Here is a 21110-nt window from a genome sequence, read left to right as displayed (position 1 = left end):
ATCAAGGCTTCCCGGCAGCTCTTATCCATCCAATCCGCCTAGTCTTCTGAGCACCATCCGTTCATCTGGCGCCGAAGTCACTGACCGTACGGAAAGACGTCGTCATTTTCAGAACGGCATGACAAGCCAACAGCCGTTGGTCGCCGACACCTTAGCGCGGCTGTTAGCGCGGGAGGAAGAGCATACCAACTCCCTTGCACTCTCCCACCATGAATTCAGCGAGTATCTGGACCACCAAGAACAAGAACCGACTGTCGAAGACGACGCTCCTGTCATGCTGTCTTTCGTCCACGACCTGGGCCCCAACGCTCTCAAGTCCATGACGAACTTCACCGAAGACGAGTTCTCGCTGCTATGGGAGCAGGTGGAGGAGAAGCTTCTACCAGCCTGGAATCTTGGCCGTGGCAGACGGCACAAGGTCAGCACTAAGGACGCGTTTTTCATGTCCCTGACAGTCCTCAAGCATCATGACAGCTGGCTCAAACACGCGACGGACTTCCGGATGCTGCCGCCAACGTTCGAGAAGATGGGCAACAAGATAAGAATACGTCATAGTGCAGACAAGAATGAGCGCATGATATTTGACTCACTGTCTGTGCATGTAGGTATGGTCTTTGGTGGAAGAAGTGCTGATGGAGCGCAACGTTACGAACGTTACGATGACAAGCCAAGAGCGCTGCAACCAGCAGTTCGCCAACTATCCCTACGCGCTCTACGCACTGGACGTCAAGTTCCAACCCGCGTATCGACCATCCGACCGCTTCACTGAGCAGAAACACTACTTCTCAGGAAAACACAAGTTGTACGGCTTCAAGATCGAGTGTGCGATGGTACCACCAGGCTTGGCGGTGCATGTGTCGAAGCACTACCCTGGATCTGTGTCCGGCATAGCCATCTGTATGAAGAATCTGGAAGTGCACAAGCGGCTGCTGCACAAGACGACTGCTGAGGCTGGGCGAAACGACTACGGAGAAGACTCGATGTCGTTTGGCAACATGTGGGGTGTTCGGGCCGACAAGGGTTATCAAGGGCTCGAAATGTCTGTGCGCGCCATCATACCGAAGCGTCGTCCTCGTGGCGGACCTCTGACGTACGACGAGGAGAGTCGTAACCGGCGCGTTTCATCGGATCGTGTTTTGGTGGAGAACTACTTTGGCCGCATGACGACACTCTGGCGCGTGGTGAGCACTACGTTCACGTGGAGTGAAGCAAAGTTCGACAGGATCGTGAACATTTGCGTGGCACTTACCAACTTTCACGCCAAGCTGCATCCTCTACGGGCCGATGACCAGGATCGGTACTCGCAAATTTTGACGCGTTACGTCTCGATGCCTGAGGCTCAGCGCAAAAAGCGCGAACGCGATCGCGTCGTTGCGGAAGCCAAGCGAGCCAGTGCCCGTTTGTCCGTCGAGTCCACGGCTTCCAACTCAAGCTCAAGCTCCCACTCAAGCATGCGCGCGCGCACACGATCCCAGGCCAGCACAACCGGAGCCCGCAACTCTTTCAGTGCGACGACAAGCTCCTCGCCCGGATCAAGCCCATGCTCTGGTCTTAGCGCGATTCTGGGCTCTCAGACCTCGACTGTTATGGGCTCCCAAGAACTCTCGCAGGAGTTTTAAGCTCATGAGCCCACAGTAGTGAAACTTCACTACTAGTTTTCTGCATTCAATACATACATGCATATTGCTTGCAATCGTTAATATGTGTTCTAATTAGATCTACTCACTCTGAAGGGTTTTAGACACTTAAACAATGTATGCACCATGGATCATCGAACTGACTTGTCATTTGTATACAAAAAGTCATTAGAAATATGTATGAACAATCGATCATTGAAAAGGCATAAGATTAACACCAAGTATTCGACTTAACTTCAGTAAGAATGTTCCATCACCGAAATTAGTCATTTGGATGCACCTAAAGCTAACTTAGATAAAGTATGCACAGCCAGTCACGGTGCTACTCGAATAAGATTTTTGGGTTGACGAAAACATAAGATTATCTTATAAACCTTTTAAATTTTATAAATTATAATTTTGTAGAGATATTTATTCAATGTAGTCACTGTCTGTGAGTCGTGCGCACTTTCCGGGGATGATGGCGAGGATGCGGTGATGTCAACGACATCAGGCACCGGATAAGATGCTGGCAGAGGATAAGATGCTACCGGACGAGTTGGAACAGGTGCCTCGTTGACAGAATCCTCGATGTCGGCGCTGAACAGGTTGAGGAGAGCCCGACACATGGACAAACAGCGCGACTCCCATGACATTGGTACACTTCAAGCAGACAACTTGTACAAAAAAATGCTGGCACGATGTCCCCGAAATTGGGTCCTCTACATCTTCGCAGCATATAGCACACTCGAGGTTGCTGCCGGCGGAGTCGCCGGAGGCGATGCAGCGAGGGCATAGATTCCACTGTAGCCATTTCGATAGGGATGGTGGTTGACACGCCATCGGCAGTAGTAGCAACAACAACAGCGGCAGCAGCCTGTACCTGGATAGACGTAGATGCTCTGTGTTTTCGCTGGTGATATCGCTCCCGCGCTTGGGCGTTGATTTTCTCCTTCGTCAACGATGCACGGCGAGGCTTCTGGCAGACGCGGTGCTCGAGGTGTCGGCGAAGGCTGCTGATGCTGGAGAACACCTTCCTGCAGAGATGGCATCTGCGCGCCATTTTTGAAATGAGAGCATTCAAAGAATCATACAAGGCCTTATCTATATTTGTACTTAAGTACCTCAGCGGGCTGAACCATCAAAATAAGCTCTCAGCTTTCTTCTTTTAGCCTTGTTTCGCTGTTGAGCTCGTAATTCGAAGCTGCACCGTTCAAAGGAAAGATTCTAGAAGCTGATTATATTCGGAGCGGCATCTTATCATGGAATGCTGTAGTCTTTTTATCTCACAGTTGCGCAGTTAGAAAATATATCGACGGCGTGCAGATATAGCGCTCCTCTCTTCTAATTTCGACTTTTTGCTTGCTATTGGTATACACGCTATAAATTGTATAAATAACTGAATTGCGCAGTACATAGCCAACTAGTTAGTCTTCTAGTAGTCTGCTTCGTGGCCGGGGTGCTCTGGTGATGATGGCCACTTGATTGGACGCGATGAATGTCATCGCTATTGTCGTTATGGATCAGCTGTGCAATCCTCATTGTCGTTATTACCGTATTGATTTAGTTATTGTGGGGGTTTAGTTATAATGGGGTTGCCAAAAAAGGAGCCATTTTGGAGACGGGCGAAGTCTTTATGAAGAAGTTTGTATGGAGTGATTGATGATCGAGGTACTCATTCCCATTTTGTATCACCCCCATCATAACTAAATATACTAAATATGGTAGGTAGCTTCCCGCCACTGTAGTTGGTGTGAGCTGGATGTATAGGCATGCTTGCATGCACTACATGTACACTGCTCCCCCAAGCTTGCTCCAACTATAGAGGTGAGTGTAGGTCACGATTAGCGAAAGTGTTGGTTTTCTGTAACCATTTGTACCCATGTCCCCACTATGTAACAAGTGTTACAGGTGCAACGTGTTGCACATTTAATTGGATACCGAAGCCAATATTGCGTCAAATGAGCTCTGAAGTGGTGTCAAAATGTTAGCACAGGGATGGACTACATTATCTTAGTCGGGCGACGGACTATTTTAAAAACAATGTGTTTTTGTCAAAAATACAACTTGTTGAGGAGTAAAACGTTTACTGGAGATTGTTCCAGTACCTTGCAACCTTTCCATCTTGTTTTTGGATGTATTGGTCAAGGAGAACCTTGATGTCTCGGGCGAGAAATTTGAGGGGTTTCCACGAGTCTTCTACAGACTCCAGGCCTTGCCAGGCAACCAAAACTTCATAGTCATGGATGGACGGGTTCCAGCGATGCTTTTTCAGGTCTCGCACGGCCAAGATGATGCCTTGGGAGGCCACATGCTCGAGTAGCTCCTCGGTAACATTCAATTTGGAGTCCGCATAGAACTTCAAACCTGATGGATGCGCGTCCAGCTCCTCCCCAGTCACCAAATGACAGATTCTGAAGGAGTGCGAGTCCGCTCGGACCACGTGGAAGGGTCCCTACCAGGTAACGAGTAGCTTGTTGCCCCTTTTGTCGTCTACCCAGGAGCGCAACACGTAGTCTCCCACGTCAAAGTTGACGACGTTCTCTCCCCGCTCTCGCTTTTTGTTGAGAAGCTGCTGCTTAAGCCGTTGGCCGGCTATGGGCTGGTGCATTGTGCACAGGCTTTCGTGTAGCGTAGCTAAATGTTGGGAGATTGCCTCAGAATTGGTGTGACTAACCGCTTCTTCCCAGCGTGGTAGAACTTAGCCAGTGGCGATGGGCACGGCAAACCAGTGAACAGCTCCACAGGTGCTCGGTTGCCTAACGATGGAAGAGCTGTGTGGTTCAGGCTAGACTGCACAAGCGGGACTAGGTAGATCCAATCTTTTGAAAAAAACTTGTAATCTAAAGTCATGGCCCTTAGCACCTGCAGGATGACGCGGTTTACGCGCGCCACCGATCCGTTGATCCACGGACTGTAGGCGAGAGTGAAATTTTGCTGGCTTTTGAGCCGTCTGGAAAGCTCTGCCACCACTTCGTTTTTGAAGTGGCTGCCATTGTCACTAACCCATACTGGTGGGACGCCAAAACGACTGTGCCAGTCTAGTATGGCTGAGGTTGCCACTGCACTGTCAGCCGTATCACCCACAACCAACTCGCAGAAGTGTGTGGCATGGTCTTTCAGCACCAGCAGGTATTTGCTAGTGCCGAACGATTCACCCATGGATAGGATATCCCAGTGTAGGACCCCATTTCTCTCATTGCACTCAATAGTCTCAGACCACGGTCGCCGGATCGTTCGCCCTCCCTTCACATGTGGGCAAAGTAGGCAAGCTGCCACAAATGTGTGGACAACATTCCGTAGGTCGGGAATATGAAAAAATGCGCCGTAAGTGGTTGACCATTGCTTGTTCACCGCGGTGGCCCTGGGCCCCGCAGTGGGCAATCACACAAAGCCTCCGTGTCAAGTCTGGGCTGGCACGGGGGATCCAGATGCGCTCGTCAACTCGCAGCGCACCATCGTGACCCCTCACGGCAGTTGAAGGGGCTGCGTGCTGTCGCTGAGCAGCTACAATCTCTGCCAGTGATGGCCAGAAAGCCTTCGTCGTCAAGAGGCCGGAGGATCGGCTTAGTACTGGACTTGCCGGCTGACTGCTTCTGCTTTGTTCTCTAGCGAGTGAAACGTTTCAGCGTGACCACACTCGTCGGCTGACCAGCCCATCGGGAAAGCATGTCGGCCAAAACATTGGAGGCTCCATCCACATACTCAATGACATAGCGGTAGCTCATCAACTTCAACGCCCATCGCTGGAGTTTCCCCCGAATGTGTTTCTTGATGCTGACATGGGGCGCGAAGACGTGAATGAGATTTCTGTGGTCGCAGAACAAACGAAATGGCCGCGCCCTCAATAGCAAGTAGTCTAGCTTTTCGCATGCCACCACTATAGGGTAAGCCTCCTTTTCAATCACGAACCAATTCAGTTGAGAACCGCGAAAAGTTCCGCTCACGCACGTGAGCAACTGATGCTTCTGTGTGGTGATCGCAACTTTCGGATCGTAGTCTTGCACCTGAGTAACAATGACTGCGAAGCCCGTGTCGGAGGCATCGGAGAACACGCAGGTAGTCGCATCATGGTCAGGGAGTGCTAGCGTGGCGGCTGTCGCCAGGCGATCCTTCACGTGGTCGTACGCAACTTTCTCGGCTGCTGATAACTCGATAAATATCCCAGCAGCAACACGCTTTGTGCGCTTGCTATTGCTGAGAGCTTTATCTAGTCACTGTTGCAACGGCTCCACGGCGCGTGCATAGTCCACGATGGACTCACGCATCCAATTAGCAGCACAGATGAACTGCTGCAGCTGGCCGGCCGTAGTCGGATAGGGCATTGAGCGTAGGACATCGATCCACTCAGGGTCATGGGCTACGTCGTCGATATTGATAATGCGGCCGCACCACTGCACTGACTGTTGATACAGACTGCTTTTGTTTGCGCTGAGCTTGAGGCCGAACTCGACCACCAAGTCGAAGAATCGCTCTAGCTTCGATAGGTAACCGTCCATATCATCAGCAAAGAGTAGGAGATCGTCGATCCAAATAACAAGACACTCGTACAAAAGAGGGTCAAAGCACTCCTCCATAATCTGCTGAAAATGAACAGCAGCATCGCAGCACCCTTGGGGCACCCGACGAGGAGTATATATTTTGGAGTCTGTGATGTATGACATCAGTTCCTGACTGAGCTCATCTAGTGGGAGCTGCCAGAATCCTTTGAGGAGATCAAACAGTCCGTAATGCTTCTTGCCCTTCGTATACTCTAGTAGCTCACGCATGTGTGGCATTGTACTGATCAGCGCTTCGATGAGGTCGTTCGCTAGACGGTAGTCACAGGTTTGCCTGTACTCGTCAGCGGTGCCTGGCTTACGCACCGGAAGCACCGGGCTGGCCCAGCGGCTGGTAGGGTTCTCATAGACCCATCGCGTTCAAACACGATATTTGGCGTTTGGAGCTGGGCGATGACCCCCCAGCACGCGTCAGACCGCTGAAGCTCCGTCTCAAAGAAGGAGCGAAGGCCGTGAAGAGCAAGCCACGCCGCTATCCTCCGGCAGTGCGAGCCTTTCTTCGTGAATTCAACCAGAAACTAGTCGAGTTGGGTTGACACGGAGTTGCTCAACAAGATGGCTCGGAAACCCGTGATCGAGTGCCAATTGCACTAATCTCTCATCGGCAGTCCGTAGCTCATCATCTGTCGGCGGCGACGCAGACACAGAGGCAGCTTCGTCGGTGTCGAGCAGGTCGCTGTCGTCGTCATTGTCGCGCTCCGCGAGCTGCTCAAGCTGCCGGTCGATGTGTCTTCAGCATGTCTTGGCCTAATATGAACTCGGGCTCATTGTTGTCGATGACCAGGCATTCGACAGGTTCGTGGATCGCCACGGAACCTGCAGCCGTGTTGAGCAGGACTCGCAGATGCACCGATGTGGTGCATGTGATCTCATTCCCAGCCACAGCTACAATCACCACTGGCGTGTCGAGACGGTCCAACGTGATGGAGGGCTCACGTAGTTTCAGCTCTTCAACGTGCCTCTGACTAATTGCAGTCCTTTCAGCACCAGTGTCCACACAGTAGGGTAGCTCCATCACGTCATAAAGCGTGACGTTTTTTTCCTCGGAAGGGATGCATTCCCGAAGACGTTTCAGCCGGGCAACCTCTCTCTTGCTATTGTCGCCTCGCTGTGCACGCAATTTCTTACGTATCTCGGCTTTCTCGCTGTCCGTAGCCCTGGGGCATTCGGACAGCCAATGGAGATCGCCACAGTGCGGGCACGGCGTCGGGGGGGGACTTTAGGTCGCTCTGCAGGCGACTTCGTGGGCGCTCGAGGGCCAGTACCACTCGGTTCACCAAACAGTCTCGGCTTCTTAGCAACCTTCTTGCCAGCACCGCGCGCAGCCGGGCGCTCGGCGTCGCGGTCACTTTGGTCTCGGGTACGGTCGCGGTCGCGGTCGCGCTTGGCACGACGCTGGTTCTGAAAAGCCTTCTCATGATCGAGGGCCTTCTCGAGAATTAGGTCGTGGAGAACGACTTCGTCTTCTCTCGCTTTGCGCGTTTGAAAACGAGCAGTTCGATCCACTTCCTCCCGTAGAGCCTTGGGCTCCAACGACTTGATTAGGATAGAGCATAACTACTTCCTACCGTCCTCGCCGGTAAAAAACACTCTCCACCCGTGGCCATCGATAATTTCATGGCAGAGCTTGAAATACTGAATAAAACGCTCGTGAACATCACTCTCGCTCAGGTCCATGCGGAGGTTTTCGGCCATCTCCTGGTCGATGTCAGGAACACTGCCGTGGTGATAGTTCTTTCCACCTCAGCCAGGATGGTGGCGTCCGTGACGCCATCAATGGACTTCTTCCATCGAAGGCGACACCACTGCCTGAGCAGCCCCTCGTCAAAGGCATTCTTCACCGGGACGATTAATGGGTTAAATCGTCCGTATCGCCTTTTGCGCGGTTCCGATCTTCATACTCGCGACACTCCTTACGCCACTTGACCAGAGCAGCATGCGAGGTGCTCGTGATCCTCGGCGGCAGTATCAGAGTGAAGATCGGGGCCGAAGCCCTTTCCCCGTCGTCGTCAGGTGAGGTCGAGCGCTGAGCTCTAGTCTTCGTCATGGTCGTCTTGGTACATCAGGTTACTGCTAAAGAATTCTTTGTAGTGTCTGCGTCATTCCTAACGCTACATGTAGTCTGCTTCGTGCCTGGGGTGCTCTGGTGATGATGGCCACTTGATTGGACGCGATGAATGTCATCGCTTTTGTCGTTATGGATCAGCTGTGCAATCCTCATCTCCAATTATAGTATCGCCAGTATAGACAAATTAAAGCCCCCGTAACCTGGACATCTTACGTTTTCAATCAACAAATTTTGATCTCTCCAATTTCCAGCCAGCAATGGCTGTAGCCTCCGTCAAGAGATTTGAACACGAATTGCTCGTTACACCAATTTACCCACTCTGATTGGTTTAAAATGCGTCTGTCGTTGGCCCCCGGCACATCTACGCGAATCCTTCGCAGCCTGACTGCTGCTGGGTGCTGGCACTCGGACTCTATCTCGGCTCCAACCCAACGCTAGTCCCTGGAAAACTGTTCCCGGGCTCCAACCAGAAATCAAGATTTTGCAAGACAATTGGGAGAATGCTCGAGGAGATTACGGGAGAAAAGGCGTACGGGACTCACTCCATCCGAAAAGGAGTCGCTACGTACGCTAGCAGTGGCAGCACCGGTGGTCCGTCAATTGTTAGTGTGTGTTTGAGATGCGGGTGGTCGCTAGGTGGTGTTCAAGACCGGTATTTTCGGTACGAAGCTGCTGGTGATCAATATCTCGGGCGGGTAGTTGCTGGCCTGCCTCAAAACAGCTCTCAATTTGCTGCGTTGCCCCCTCACTTCAAGGATCCGCAAGCCGAATTTATTCGAGACTGTACCAAGCAAATGTTTCCCGCATTGAAAGCCGACGCACACGTGGCACCTGTGCTCCAGCTGTGCCTTGCTTCCCTGGTGACGCACGCCGATTTTCTTCGCCAAGGTCTGCTACCGAAGCATGCTTTGCTTTCTTCCTACATCTTTCGCGATTCCAATGTCATGGCACGACTCTCCAGCATGCTGATTACCGGTTGCAGTACGTGGATACGCCCTACTGGTATACCCCCACACACCAAATAGAGGTTAACAGCATTAACAAGGCGTTAGTCGTGATGACGCAGCACATTAGCTCGTTCGATAGATGCTTGTTCGTCTTACCTCGACACCGTTCCCGTCGAAGATGCACGACAATGGGATCTGCAGAGTGAGTACTGCCCTTTAGTGATGAGAATATTAGCCAATCAGACGACGTTCGTTATGCGTGTCACGACCCGGTTACGGGATCTCGACACAAGTCATCGATAAAACCAATAGAACATTACGCCGGCAGATTTTACTAGTAGTTCGGACCAGCGCGACGTGGCGTCTCATCATTGGTTGAAAATCTATGTCACACGCCTTCATGTTCGCTTAAGTACGCCAGAAATTCTACCTTCCAGAAGAATCTGCCGGCTCGAGGAAAGATGGTGAAGCTCTTCTGCGCGATCGTTGGTGCGGCGGGCAGTGCGTTTCCTGTGGACATTGACGCGGGTCAGTCGGCGGGAGACTTGAAGAAGGCGATCAAGGCGAAGAACCCGGCGACTATCACGTGCGACGCCAACGACCTGCAGCTCTTCCTGGCGAAGAAAGACGAGGGCCGCGGCGCGTGGCTGCCAGACGACGACCAAGCTGCGCTGGATCTGGAGGACGGAAAGATTCATGAGGACATTCAAGCGTTGATCGATGGAGAGAAGATGAAGGCGACGTGGACAATTGAGGACGTGTTGACAGCTAACAATATGACCAAACGGAAAGGGCGCGCTCCAAAGTCGAGACAAATCCACGTGCTGGTGGTGGTTCCGGAGCAAGAACACGCACAAACTGGATTGTGGCTTGTCACTGGATCCGTTGAAAACGCGTTGATCACGAAAGGAATTCGCTGCAAACTGTACTGGATGGCGACGTTACGCATTGGATACTACGATCCTACGCGCTGCATCGGCAACAAGAATGTCGCGTTTTGGTATGAAGACAAGAAATTGTGTTTTCATGTTTTATTCGAGACAAGTACGTGCTTCTATATGCTGTCGCTGCATCGTAATACTGCTTCATTGAGGGCTAACTCTGTTTCTTTTATAGAAGATGCTGCTTTGCTGTTCGAAACTGACTTAAGGACTGGGCCACAAACGCTGGGCTCTCCGTTAACTAACCAGGTTGTTGAGACGCGTGTTGCACCAGCTAACGCTGTGTCTACTGATCTCCAGCGCGTCTTCTACTGCGACTACGTTCCAGACGATTCGGAATCTCCTCAAAACACAGTTTCATCGATATCGTTGACTACAAGCGTTTCGAATCTGGACTCATCGACTGACGAGTTTCGTTTTCAGCGGATTGAGCACGAGAAGTTCTTCCTACCGTACGGCAAGGCAGAAAGCTGCCATTTGGTGTCGAGAAAGCAAAGCAGAGACCACAAACGGGAATTCGCCAAGTACGATCGCGACTCAAACAACAGGCTTGCGTTTTCTCGCGATATGCATGGTTGGTTCGACGGTATGAGCATTGAGGTTCCCATCGTCAACATGCTGCCCGGATCTGTTGAAGAGAATCAATCCATTGGCAACAGACGCAAGGTACTGTGTGAGCGCGTAGTTCTGGTGTGTGTAAGTTTACTGACATTTGCGTGTAGGTCGAGGTCTTCGTGAAGGTTCTGGATGCTCAGTGCACAGATGGCGTTTTCAGTCGTTTGAAAGAAGGATCAACCACGACGAACGATCCGCTCATGATGAAGACGTTTGTTCACGTGGAGGATCCAGAAACATTTTGTTTGTGCATGAGGTGGAAGCACGACGATACTGCGGAGCGTTGGAGAAGCTATTGGGATATGACTCCTGCGGTCGATTGAATGGAATAATGTGGCTCCCGAGTTAAATACTTCGAAGTAGTATTTGATTTCTTGACATACTTTGATCCTGATAAATATAAAGTTAGTAATATACAAAGATGGCGTACTCTCCTGAGCAATACCAAGCTAGCAAGGAACGTATCAAAGCAGCGCAGAAGCGCTACTAACAGCGCACACGCGAAGCCCGTTTATCTTATCAAAAAGACTACGATGACAAGAATAGAGACCAGATTCGAGCTCGCAAGCGTAAACCCAAAACCGAACTTATTGATGGTGAAGTCGAACTTAATAATGAAACCGAACTTAATTAATTAATTAATTTTTTTCCTCGGATAAAAAGTCGCCTATGATATAAAGTCAATCCTGATACAAGACCCAATATTATAAAGTCGTTTTTTCGGAGAATAATATAGCCACCGATATATAGCAATGTTCGCATACGAGCTTGAAGGTCTTAAGAGATTAAATATTAACCCAATCCGATGGGGTAGCAGCTACCGTATTAAGGTACGTGGCAAGACGGGGCGCATGGTATACATTAGCAACATTTCCCACCCCATCAACCAAAAATTGGTAGCGAAGCAGTACAAGATCAGTCTAGGCAAGCTCCAAAAGAATTTGGCTGCTGATTTCAAGGAAGACAGTAAGTACCGCTTCTACCAAGGCAAACACATGGAGTCGCACCTATATGAGGGAATCCAGCCTGCTGACTTCTACGACAAGCTTGAGAACGTGCTTGCAACCCAGAAGTCTGCCTTCAAGGTCAACATCGCTCTTGGATACAAGCTTGTCAGCAGAACTGATGACAGCGAGACTCGCTACTTCCACCCGAATATTAGCAACACATCTGTATTTAGCACTCCTGTAGCTATCAACAGCAAGGATGATATTCGTAAGAAGGTGATCTCGGAGATTCGCTCCATGGAGTTGGCTGACAAGCTCAACTACCCCAGCTCCGGGTACATGGTGAAGGGGATTACTGGCTTCAATATCTATATCTACCAACGCGACCATGCTCTGGGTGATAGCGAGGCTGTCATTCCTAAGGTGATTCGTGATAACAAGCACGTCATCAACTTCCCCAAGACGAACAACAAGTGTGTCTTCCACTGCATTGCTTATCACAAGCAGGAGGGAGCCAAGAAGGATCCTCGCAGAATCCAGGCTCTGGTCAAACAAGCCTTCAAGCAGTACTGTTCGTACAAGGAGATCACCTACACTCTGGGTCTGTTCCGCAATTTCAAGCCTATCGACATTCTCCAATTCGATGAGCTTGAGGAGTGCTTCAAGCTGAACATCAACGTCTTCAACATGGATGTTGAGTCGGACAAGGTTGAATGCATTCGCTGCTCGGACAAGGACTATGATTCGATCAACATCCTGTCGCACGAATCACGCTCTCTACATCACGAACGTTGATATGCTCCAGCAGAAGTACCAATGCTCTACGTGTGAGATGGTGTTTGTTAGCTCTGATAAGCTACGCAACCACACTAAGAACCAATGCGAACGCGTGAACATCGAATCGTTCCCAGCTCAGCCAACCATCTACCAACCCGCTCCGAACAGCATTCGTTCCATGCTGACTAAGTACTCCATCAAGGATGCTGACCATTACATCGATCACTTCATTGTCTATGATTTTGAGGCTATCCTCAAGCCTACGGGTGTCAAAAACGGAGAGAATACTATCTTCACAAACGAACACATTCCTGGGCCGACAGCTTGACTGAGGAGGTGCGATGCTTTGTCAGCGATGACCCGAAGGAGTTGCTCAAGGATATGTTCCAGTACATCAAGGAAGTTGCCGCTAAGATTCAGCAGTACAACGTCTCGAAGTACGAGTCTTTGCTCCGCAAAATCATCAACGTCCATGGTTTGACTGACGCTGAGGTTCCTGTTCTAGACGTACAAGATGGATGATGTCAATGTTTGGATTCAGAACGGGGAGTTTGCTTGTTTCTTCGATTTCCACAGCAAGCTCACATTCGGTAAGAAGCGCTCGGATTATGGCAAGCTGAAGCAGTGCATTGGTCAGGTACCAGTATTCGGATTCAACTCTGGACGCTACGACATCAACCTTATCAAGGCGGACCTGTTTGCAGTCATCGGTACTGACAACATCACATCAGTCATCAAGAACCCTAGCTACATGTGCATCGCCACGTCAGACATGAAAATGCTTGACATCAGCAACTATGTTCCGGCAGGCACCAGCTATGCAAAGTACTTGTCGACATATCTCGGTGAGTGCAAGTGTGATGACAAGATTCGATGCGTCTGTGGCCTAGGAAAAGGCATCTTCCCATACGAGTACATTACTTCATTTGAGGTACTCAGTCAGCCGGAAGTCCCTCCTAAGTCGGCGTTCGACAGTGCTCTTCGTAGCACTAGCATCAGCGATGAGGACTATGTGCGGGTACAGTTCGTCTGGGAACACTATGACATGAAGTCAATCAAGGATCTACTCATTTGGTACAACAACCTCGATGTAGTACCCTTCATCAAGGCCATCAAAGCCCAGCGAGAACTATTCAAACGTTTCGAACTTGATATGTTCACTGATGGTGTGTCGCTACTTGGTCTCTCTGAGAAAGTCATGTATCAGACGTGCTTCAACAACCTCCAGCAACCAAGTAAGGAGCCTGCTGAAGCGTTTGACTTTCCCGCTAGTCGCTTAAGTGGATATAAGACCCAGGATGCTGATGCCGATCGTGAATTCAATATGACGCTAGAACACCTCAACGACTTGCTAGAGCGACAAAAGTACCTGTGTGGGCTATGCTACAAGCAACTCACAGCTGATACCGCCTCGGCTGACCGAATCAATAACAAGCTCGGACACATCGATGGTAATATCTTGATCAGCTGTGTGGGATGCAACGTTGCTCGCAAGAACATGTCGCTAAAGGGCTTCCGCCACAAGAAGCTACTTGAATTCAACTCAGACAGGTTGGTGTGCAGTATCGATAGAGAGGAGAATCTACACCAAGATGAAGGCGAACATTGCTGGTGGTCCTTCTATCATCTTCACCAGATACGCGAAACGCAACGAGACCAAGATTCGAGGGGGGTAGGATCTGCAAAAAGATCATCGGCTACGATGCTAATGCTCTGTATTTGTGGGCTCTTGGTAATGAGATGCGATGTGGACGGTTGACTACCATCGAAGCATACACAGGGATCGTCGATGATATTGTATATGACAAGATCTTTGGCTTCCTCGAGTGTGATATCCGTACACCAGAGCACCTCAAACCCTACTTCAGTGAAATGACCCCAATTTTCAAGAACACCCTCATCGACTGCAGCGATCGGAGTGTCATCGGTCATCACATGTTCGAGTACAACGAGGAGCGCAAGCAAAGCCGGCTCGCAAACTCATCGGGAGCTACTTTGGTGAGAAGATCCTCATTTATGCACCGCTACTCAAATGGTACATTTCTCATGGTATGGAGATCACCAAGACTTACAGCTTCATCAAGGCTAGCTCTCACAAGGCATTTGCACCATTCATGGAAGCCGTATCGAGCGCGCGACGAGAGGGTGATGAAAATGTTAAATCCATATGTAAGATCATTATTGAGAAGGTATCTGACTCTGATATGGATGATTTAGTCCAAGAGTTGAAAAAAATCATTACGAGCCCAAATCATTTGATGCGCTCATTATCGATAGATTCAAGAATGAATCGACAACCAATCCTAAGATTCATTTGGTTCTAGACTTGTTGACTAAGCTGAAAACGCTTAGTGAGGGTAGCAATAATAAGGCTATGGTTGCTGAGATGATGAAAGTGGTTGGTAATAGTGCGTTTGGTCGATCTGGCATGGACATGAGCAAGCACAAGGAGGTCAGGTATGAGTCGGACGATAAGGCAATCAAGGCCAAGATTGAGCACTTCACCTTCCATGGAATGGAAGAGCTGAATGATTCATGTGAATTCACTATGAAGAAGAGAAAGCTCAACAATACGAACCCAATTCATCTATCGATTGCAATCTATCAGCTCGCTAAGCTCCGTATGTTGCAATTCTACTATGATTGCATTGACTTCTACTTCGACCGTTCGGAATTCCAGTACCAAGAAATGGACACAGACTCGGCTTATATTGCGTTCAGCTGTGAGAAGCCATTCGTTGAGTGTATCAAGCCCGAGCTTCGTGAGCATTTTCAGCAGCATAAGTACGAGTGGTTCCCACGTGATTATAGCGAAGAGATGGCTCAGCTTGATCGCCGAACGCCAGGTTTGTTCAAGGATGAGTGGTCTGGTATCACTGTCCGCTAATAACTACATTGGCTACCTTCCAGACGAATCTTACAAGGTCAAGGTTTCAGCGAAGGGAGTCCAGCAGAGTGGTGGCCGCAATGGCGACGTCCTCAACCCAGATGGCTTTGAATCAGTTGTTCGCGATCGCATCACGCTACAGGGCACCAACAAGGGGTTTAGACTCAGTAAGGAGAGTAAGTCAATCATTACGTACACCCAGACTAAAACAGCTCTAAACTACTATTAGGACAAACGTCGTGTACTTGCGGATGGTATCACCACCGAACCGCTCGACATATAAGCAACTACCTGGCAGGGGATTTTTTTGTTTTATAACCATATAGAGCGATGGATCAGCTGTTGTCCATATTATACTATGACCCCAAAACGGGCTATGTGGGTGCCCAAGCCTTATACCAGAAGGCTAAAGAACTGGAGCCGAAGATTACGATGAAAATCGTCACGGAATGGTACTCAAACCAGAGCGATATTCAGCGATTTCAGGAGCAGAAGAAGCGATACGATAGGTTCAAAGTCGCATCGACTAACCCCAATTCGTGGCAGATGGACTTGGCGTTTTGGGAGAAAAGACCAATCTTGACTGCGATCAACATCAACTCTCGGCTAGGCTACGCAAAACTACTAACCAACAAAACTGGCCCGACCGTACTAGCAGCAATTAGGGTTTTTGTCCGCCTCCATAAGGTTGACATTCTCACAACCGATAATGGTTCAGAATTCATGAACCAACAGGCTCAGAAATTATTCAAAACTAAGAAAATTGATCATTTCAACAATGAGCCTGGAGATCACGCCAAAATGGGTAAAATTGAACGCTTCAATAGAACTCTGAAGCAGCGCCTTGTCAAAATCGAACCAAAGTGACTAACCCAGAAGCTCATAGCTGCTGTTATTGAGAACTACAACAGCACGACCCATCGGACGATTGGTATGACCCCCAACGAAGCTAAAGGTAAGGTAATTGAATCTGAACTAGTCCACAACCAGGCTGAAGCCGAGAGGATTGAAAACGAGTTCGAGGTCGGTGAAAAGGTTTTGTATCGACTAAAAAAGAAAACATTTGATAAAGAAGCAGCAAGATGGTCTAAGGCTGTGTATTCGGTGGTAGGTATTGATGGCTACCGCATCCAAATCAAGTCGGAAAACGGGCACACTCTTTACAAGGGGCCAAACGATCTAAAAATTGTTAAAGCAGAAACATCTGAAGCTACTATCAACAGGGGTGATATTTTAGAGGTGGAGAAGATTTTAGACCACAAAAAGATGCGGTCCGGCAAGTACAAGTATCTCATTCAGTGGGTCGGTAATGAACTTGACTCCTGGGAGCCACAAGATAATCTTAGATTAGTCAATAAGAACAAGAGATCAACCTTAGAGAATGAGTACTGGAAGTCGATAAAAAAATGAGTCGAACTAGCTTCGAAATAAGTTTAATAGAGCAATCCTCTGTAAGTGTTGACTCATCTATATCTATCAATCTATATTCCGAAAATAATGCTTAAAAATATATGACTTCATATATAGAATGTGTTGCAACTGCGTAGAGAATCAACGTGAGCTTGTACAGCTCCGAAGAAAGCTGTGGATAATTCAAGAGTTTAGTCGAATCAAAAATGAACTCAGAGATTTAGACCCGGTAGCCAATTTCCGGAAAACCGTGTGCAATCTACAGTACCGCGACCAGTTAGAAACGATATTTGGTGTGCCGTTTAATTGCATCAAGGATCGATACATCAATCTCCTCAATGAGCGAAACCGTATCTGTCATACGTATCAACCATTTAGGCATGACTCCGTTATGCCAAGCTATTGGTGAGTATGTATTTAGTCGATGCTAATATTTTTTTATGACTACCATGATATAGTTAGACGATGTTTCCCAACTTTACATCCATCGCTCAACGAGAGCAAAAGCGGCAGGAGCTACTCGAACGAGCTGAGCGCCGAGTTCGTCAAGCCAAGTCCAAGCGCCTTATGTACGAAGGTGCATCATGGGCTAGCGATATCGCGAATGGTATTACTACTGTTCCAAAGAAATCAACACAATCCGCTCAGTCTGATATTTCGGTTGGCCCTGACGAGGCTACGCCGGAAGAGTTAAAAAAAAAGTGTCAATATTGAAAACTCCCAAAAAAAAACCTGAGTCCTCAACAATGGTAGATGCTGAAGTTAATGCAACACCTGAAATGAACGATGCATCGACTACTGCAAAGCCTCAGACCGTTGATGCTTCCAGTACTGCTAAGCTCAAAACCAGTGATGGTTGGGTCCACGTGAGCCCCGATATGACTGATGTTGGAGTTGATAATAGTGCAAGAATGACAGATGCTGGCGTTGGCCCTGATAGTCCACTGCCGCAAAAGCCCGTCGAAGAGGATTTGTTCGACGAAGGCAATGCTGAGATGAAAAATCAAACAAAGTCAAAGGAAGCGGTCGCTAAAATCTTCGAGGTTTACCCCATCCTTGCAGAACTAAATATTCACCCTATTGCTTCCAACGGCCGGCAGCTTACTAAGTATTATATTGGGATGGATGGTGTACAGTAGTAAACTGAGAAAATATGTACTAGTTCCGAGCATTGATTGGTCTGAGACGTATGACCATATTGGTGAGGTATTAATTAATGATGTCAGATTCCTCGCATACGTCAATGAGAAGGAGCGACGTAATGAGATGGGTAAAGAGGACAAAAATAGCGCAAACCAGGTTCGGCAAAATATTGACTCAAAAAGAAAAAGAATCAATGCCTCAGAAGGAGATTATTCAAACCGCTCTAAGCAGAGACTTGACGACAGTTTTGTGTTCGATACTGGAACATCCACAAGATCCGATCAAATGGACAGCAAGCTCAAATTATTTTGGACAATTAGCAAAAATAGGGAAGTCCTTGAATCTAACGGATTGATAAAGAAGATTGTACCAATTCTTAATGGTTCCGCAAAATCTTCTCCTATTGACAAAGATGGCTATGTTTGGATCAATGGCAATAGCATTATCGTTTACGGGAAAGATAGCGATCGTGTGAAGCAAGCAATCACTCAGAAAGTGAACTGGATAATGACATTCCAATCTTTCATTAATATGACTAAAGCCAGGGGCCTCGAGTTAGAACTAGTTGGTAGCGATGAAACCAAACACATAAATGATTTTACCCCAGCTAATGGTGAAGCTCAGCATGGGTTAATGAGTGGTATTGATAAAGACATGGACCCAAGCCTATCAAACGCTGATAACGACGCCAAGAATATCTTAACTGATTACTACAGCCAGTTGCACGCTAACAGTATTGATATTCCATTTCGGCTACAACCAATCGTGAAAATCAACGGTGTTGTTAAGTCCCATCCATCATACTACTTTGGGCAGCCATCGGGGTCTAGACCCCTAAATATTTTAAATCGTGAAAACAAAGCACACAAGCAGGTGAGTGGTGTAGCTTGGAAGGGGCTAATGAAGAATATCATGTGGATGGATACCTTTTCGTCCCTACTCAACGGGGTTGAGGACTTGGACCGCTATCTTAATGAGGTTGAATACCCCTTCCCATCGAGCGATGAATAAGCAGCTAAGATACTTGAAAAAAAGGAGCTTGATAAAAAAAGACGTAAAAACCTGGATGCTAATCTTGAAATATTGAATGAGGCTATTCTAAAGTCTGTACACGATATTAGACAGCAAAGCGTTGAAGAGTATGAATACGATGACAGCTTGCAAAAGCTTCATGATGAGTCAGAAGCAGCTTTTTAGACATACGGTGAGGCTCAGAAACGCTATGAAGAAGCAAAAGAGGCTGTTTGAGGGAATAACTCAAAAGCACCGAGATCGGTGTTGAAGGCAGCTACATCAGCTATGAAGGCGACAAAATCGATATATCAAACGAAGGCTAAGCGATACGCCGAGGCAAGCGAGATATCCGGCAGTGGCGTTAAACGAAAGCTTCAAGGTCGAGGATTGCGCGGTGCAGGTGTTGCCCCGCTGGAAGGTGAGGCCGTACCTACAATCTCAATGAGATCCAAGGATTAGCAACGCCGTCAGCCTACACATACAAGCAGATCGGAAGCAAGTATATTCGTATCCCCGACCTTGATGCTAAAAAGCTCGTGATCGTTCAGCCGAATCGGCGTAAAGGTGGTCCTAAGTGGGAAATCAGTGATAGCCTCCTAGCCATGATCAAGGCACTTGTCTATAAGAACCGTAGCGATCAATCCGCTTACGATAAGCTCAGCGTTGAAGATAAGAAACTGTTCAAGGAGGTTCTATCGATTACTCATCTCCAATACAGCTTCCACGATAAGTTAGTGGATCCTCTAGATACGCTTAGGGCTGAATACGATAAGCTAAAAGGAGAGCTACAACTCGGAAATGACAACCCCAGTATCATCAAGCAGCTCAAGTCTCTCACGGTGGATATGTACAGCAGTCGACTGATTGATGATAAAGAGTTCAAAGATATTATCACCCGTTTATTATAAAACCATGTTCTTCTTCAACTCGCGCATTATATCCAGTTCCGGAGGCAGCTATGGTGACAATAGCGACCTCAACGTCGCTGAGTTGAAAGCTATCATGAAGAACCTCATCATTCATGATCGTCCCCAGAAGACCCAAGCCGCTGTGCGGGCTACTGACCTCGACAAGTCGACCAAGAAGGTGGAGGCATCTACCCAAACGGAAGGCGGCCGAGTCTGGGCTTACCAGCCAAAAAAAAGTCAAAGTCTGTGAAGACATTTGCTCTATAGAGCAGTGCGGATATACTTAGATGTCTACGTCTGTTTTCTTCTCGCGATAGAGTCTGATTTTTTTTTATCTCCGATATCGATAGCCATGACAGCATTCTTGCACTATGTACGTTGTACATTGGGATATAAGCATTATTCCCTATCGAAACCACTCCAGCGTGCATCGTTATTGAACCGATGACTTGGCCAGTTTCAGGGTTAGTCATGTTCTTGTTGATCGTTTTACTTGGTCCGCAGCCCATGATACTCTATTACAACGAAGTATTCAAGATCTGCTCTATATTTATCGGTGCGAAATTATCCCTGAGCCAATACCATATATAACCCTCTCGTGGAATTCGACAATTCGATCACATTGTAGTTGATCAGTATCAACGACATTAGCGTTAGTAGTCTGAGGGCAAGCGGTCTTCGCCACGAACTGGGTTTGACATATACCATTCTATATTTACTCAGACATAATCGCTCTCAACTCATTGAATTCAGCTTTGAGATTATTGATTTGGCCTTGCTGTTCTTGGATAGATTTACACAGTACCGAGGTTAAACTGGCGAGATCGATTCCCCATGGATTCACTGGAAACCCATCCGGATTAAGCTCATCGTTTGCCCCGATATCTACTGCTTCTGGTATGACCTTACACAACTCCTGCGCGATATAGCCAACATGGACAGTCTGCTCTTGAACCATCCTGAATTTTCTTGGTCTCATTCTCATAAGGCTTGCCAAACCATAGGGACAGTCTACAATGTCCGCCTTCAACCTCTCATCGCTTGCATTGGTATAGCTTCCTCCACGCACCGGGACATAGGCTGTCCACGCGTAATTAGCATCGCAGTTTCCCAACCTGATAGCTCCTACGGTTGAATCAGTACCAATCGCTGGATAGTCAGTCTGAGACCAATTGAATCGATACCTAGCAAATACATCGCCGCCTCCCTTTACGTGCATGAAATTATTCGCCCATACCTCTCCGCCTGAGTGAATGGTTGCTTCTGGCGACCACGTAC

At 48.2% G+C, this 21110-nt stretch overlaps 6 protein-coding genes across 6 annotated transcripts; 4 read left to right on the top strand and 2 right to left on the bottom strand.

The window, feature by feature from the left end:
* Positions 1–758: 758 nt before the first annotated feature.
* On the top strand, positions 759–1280 carry PHYSODRAFT_379444 (hypothetical protein; the record flags this gene model as incomplete). The annotated part of the gene is made up of 1 exon (XM_009541525.1): positions 759–1280. A coding segment is annotated over one exon (522 nt), but the record flags the coding sequence as incomplete, so codon positions are not given.
* A 5402-nt stretch (positions 1281–6682) lies between these two features.
* PHYSODRAFT_308118 (hypothetical protein) lies at positions 6683–8222 on the bottom strand (the record flags this gene model as incomplete). Its single annotated transcript, XM_009541524.1, has 5 exons — positions 6683–6889; positions 6957–7283; positions 7304–7711; positions 7766–7892; positions 8077–8222. The coding sequence occupies 5 exons, from the start codon at positions 8220–8222 to the stop codon at positions 6683–6685; spliced, it is 1215 nt and encodes a 404-aa protein (XP_009539819.1).
* A 371-nt stretch (positions 8223–8593) lies between these two features.
* On the top strand, positions 8594–8872 carry PHYSODRAFT_375013 (hypothetical protein; the record flags this gene model as incomplete). The annotated part of the gene is made up of 1 exon (XM_009541523.1): positions 8594–8872. A coding segment is annotated over one exon (279 nt), but the record flags the coding sequence as incomplete, so codon positions are not given.
* A 165-nt stretch (positions 8873–9037) lies between these two features.
* Positions 9038–9268, top strand: PHYSODRAFT_535769 (hypothetical protein; the record flags this gene model as incomplete). The annotated part of the gene is made up of 1 exon (XM_009541522.1): positions 9038–9268. The coding sequence occupies one exon, from the start codon at positions 9038–9040 to the stop codon at positions 9266–9268; it is 231 nt and encodes a 76-aa protein (XP_009539817.1).
* A 524-nt stretch (positions 9269–9792) lies between these two features.
* Positions 9793–11175, top strand: PHYSODRAFT_292740 (hypothetical protein; the record flags this gene model as incomplete). The annotated part of the gene is made up of 5 exons (XM_009541521.1): positions 9793–9913; positions 9944–10234; positions 10266–10268; positions 10310–10797; positions 10854–11175. Coding segments are annotated over 5 exons (1119 nt in total), but the record flags the coding sequence as incomplete, so codon positions are not given.
* A 712-nt stretch (positions 11176–11887) lies between these two features.
* PHYSODRAFT_535785 (hypothetical protein) lies at positions 11888–12275 on the bottom strand (the record flags this gene model as incomplete). Its single annotated transcript, XM_009541520.1, has 2 exons — positions 11888–12000; positions 12050–12275. Coding segments are annotated over 2 exons (339 nt in total), but the record flags the coding sequence as incomplete, so codon positions are not given.
* Positions 12276–21110: the final 8835 nt, after the last annotated feature.

Source organism: Phytophthora sojae (assembly GCF_000149755.1).
Source record: "Phytophthora sojae unplaced genomic scaffold PHYSOscaffold_25, whole genome shotgun sequence".
In the NCBI taxonomy this organism is placed as follows: domain Eukaryota; phylum Oomycota; class Peronosporomycetes; order Peronosporales; family Peronosporaceae; genus Phytophthora; species Phytophthora sojae.
The sequence above is the reverse complement of the archived record's forward strand: the minus strand, read 5'-3'. Positions and strand labels throughout refer to the sequence as shown.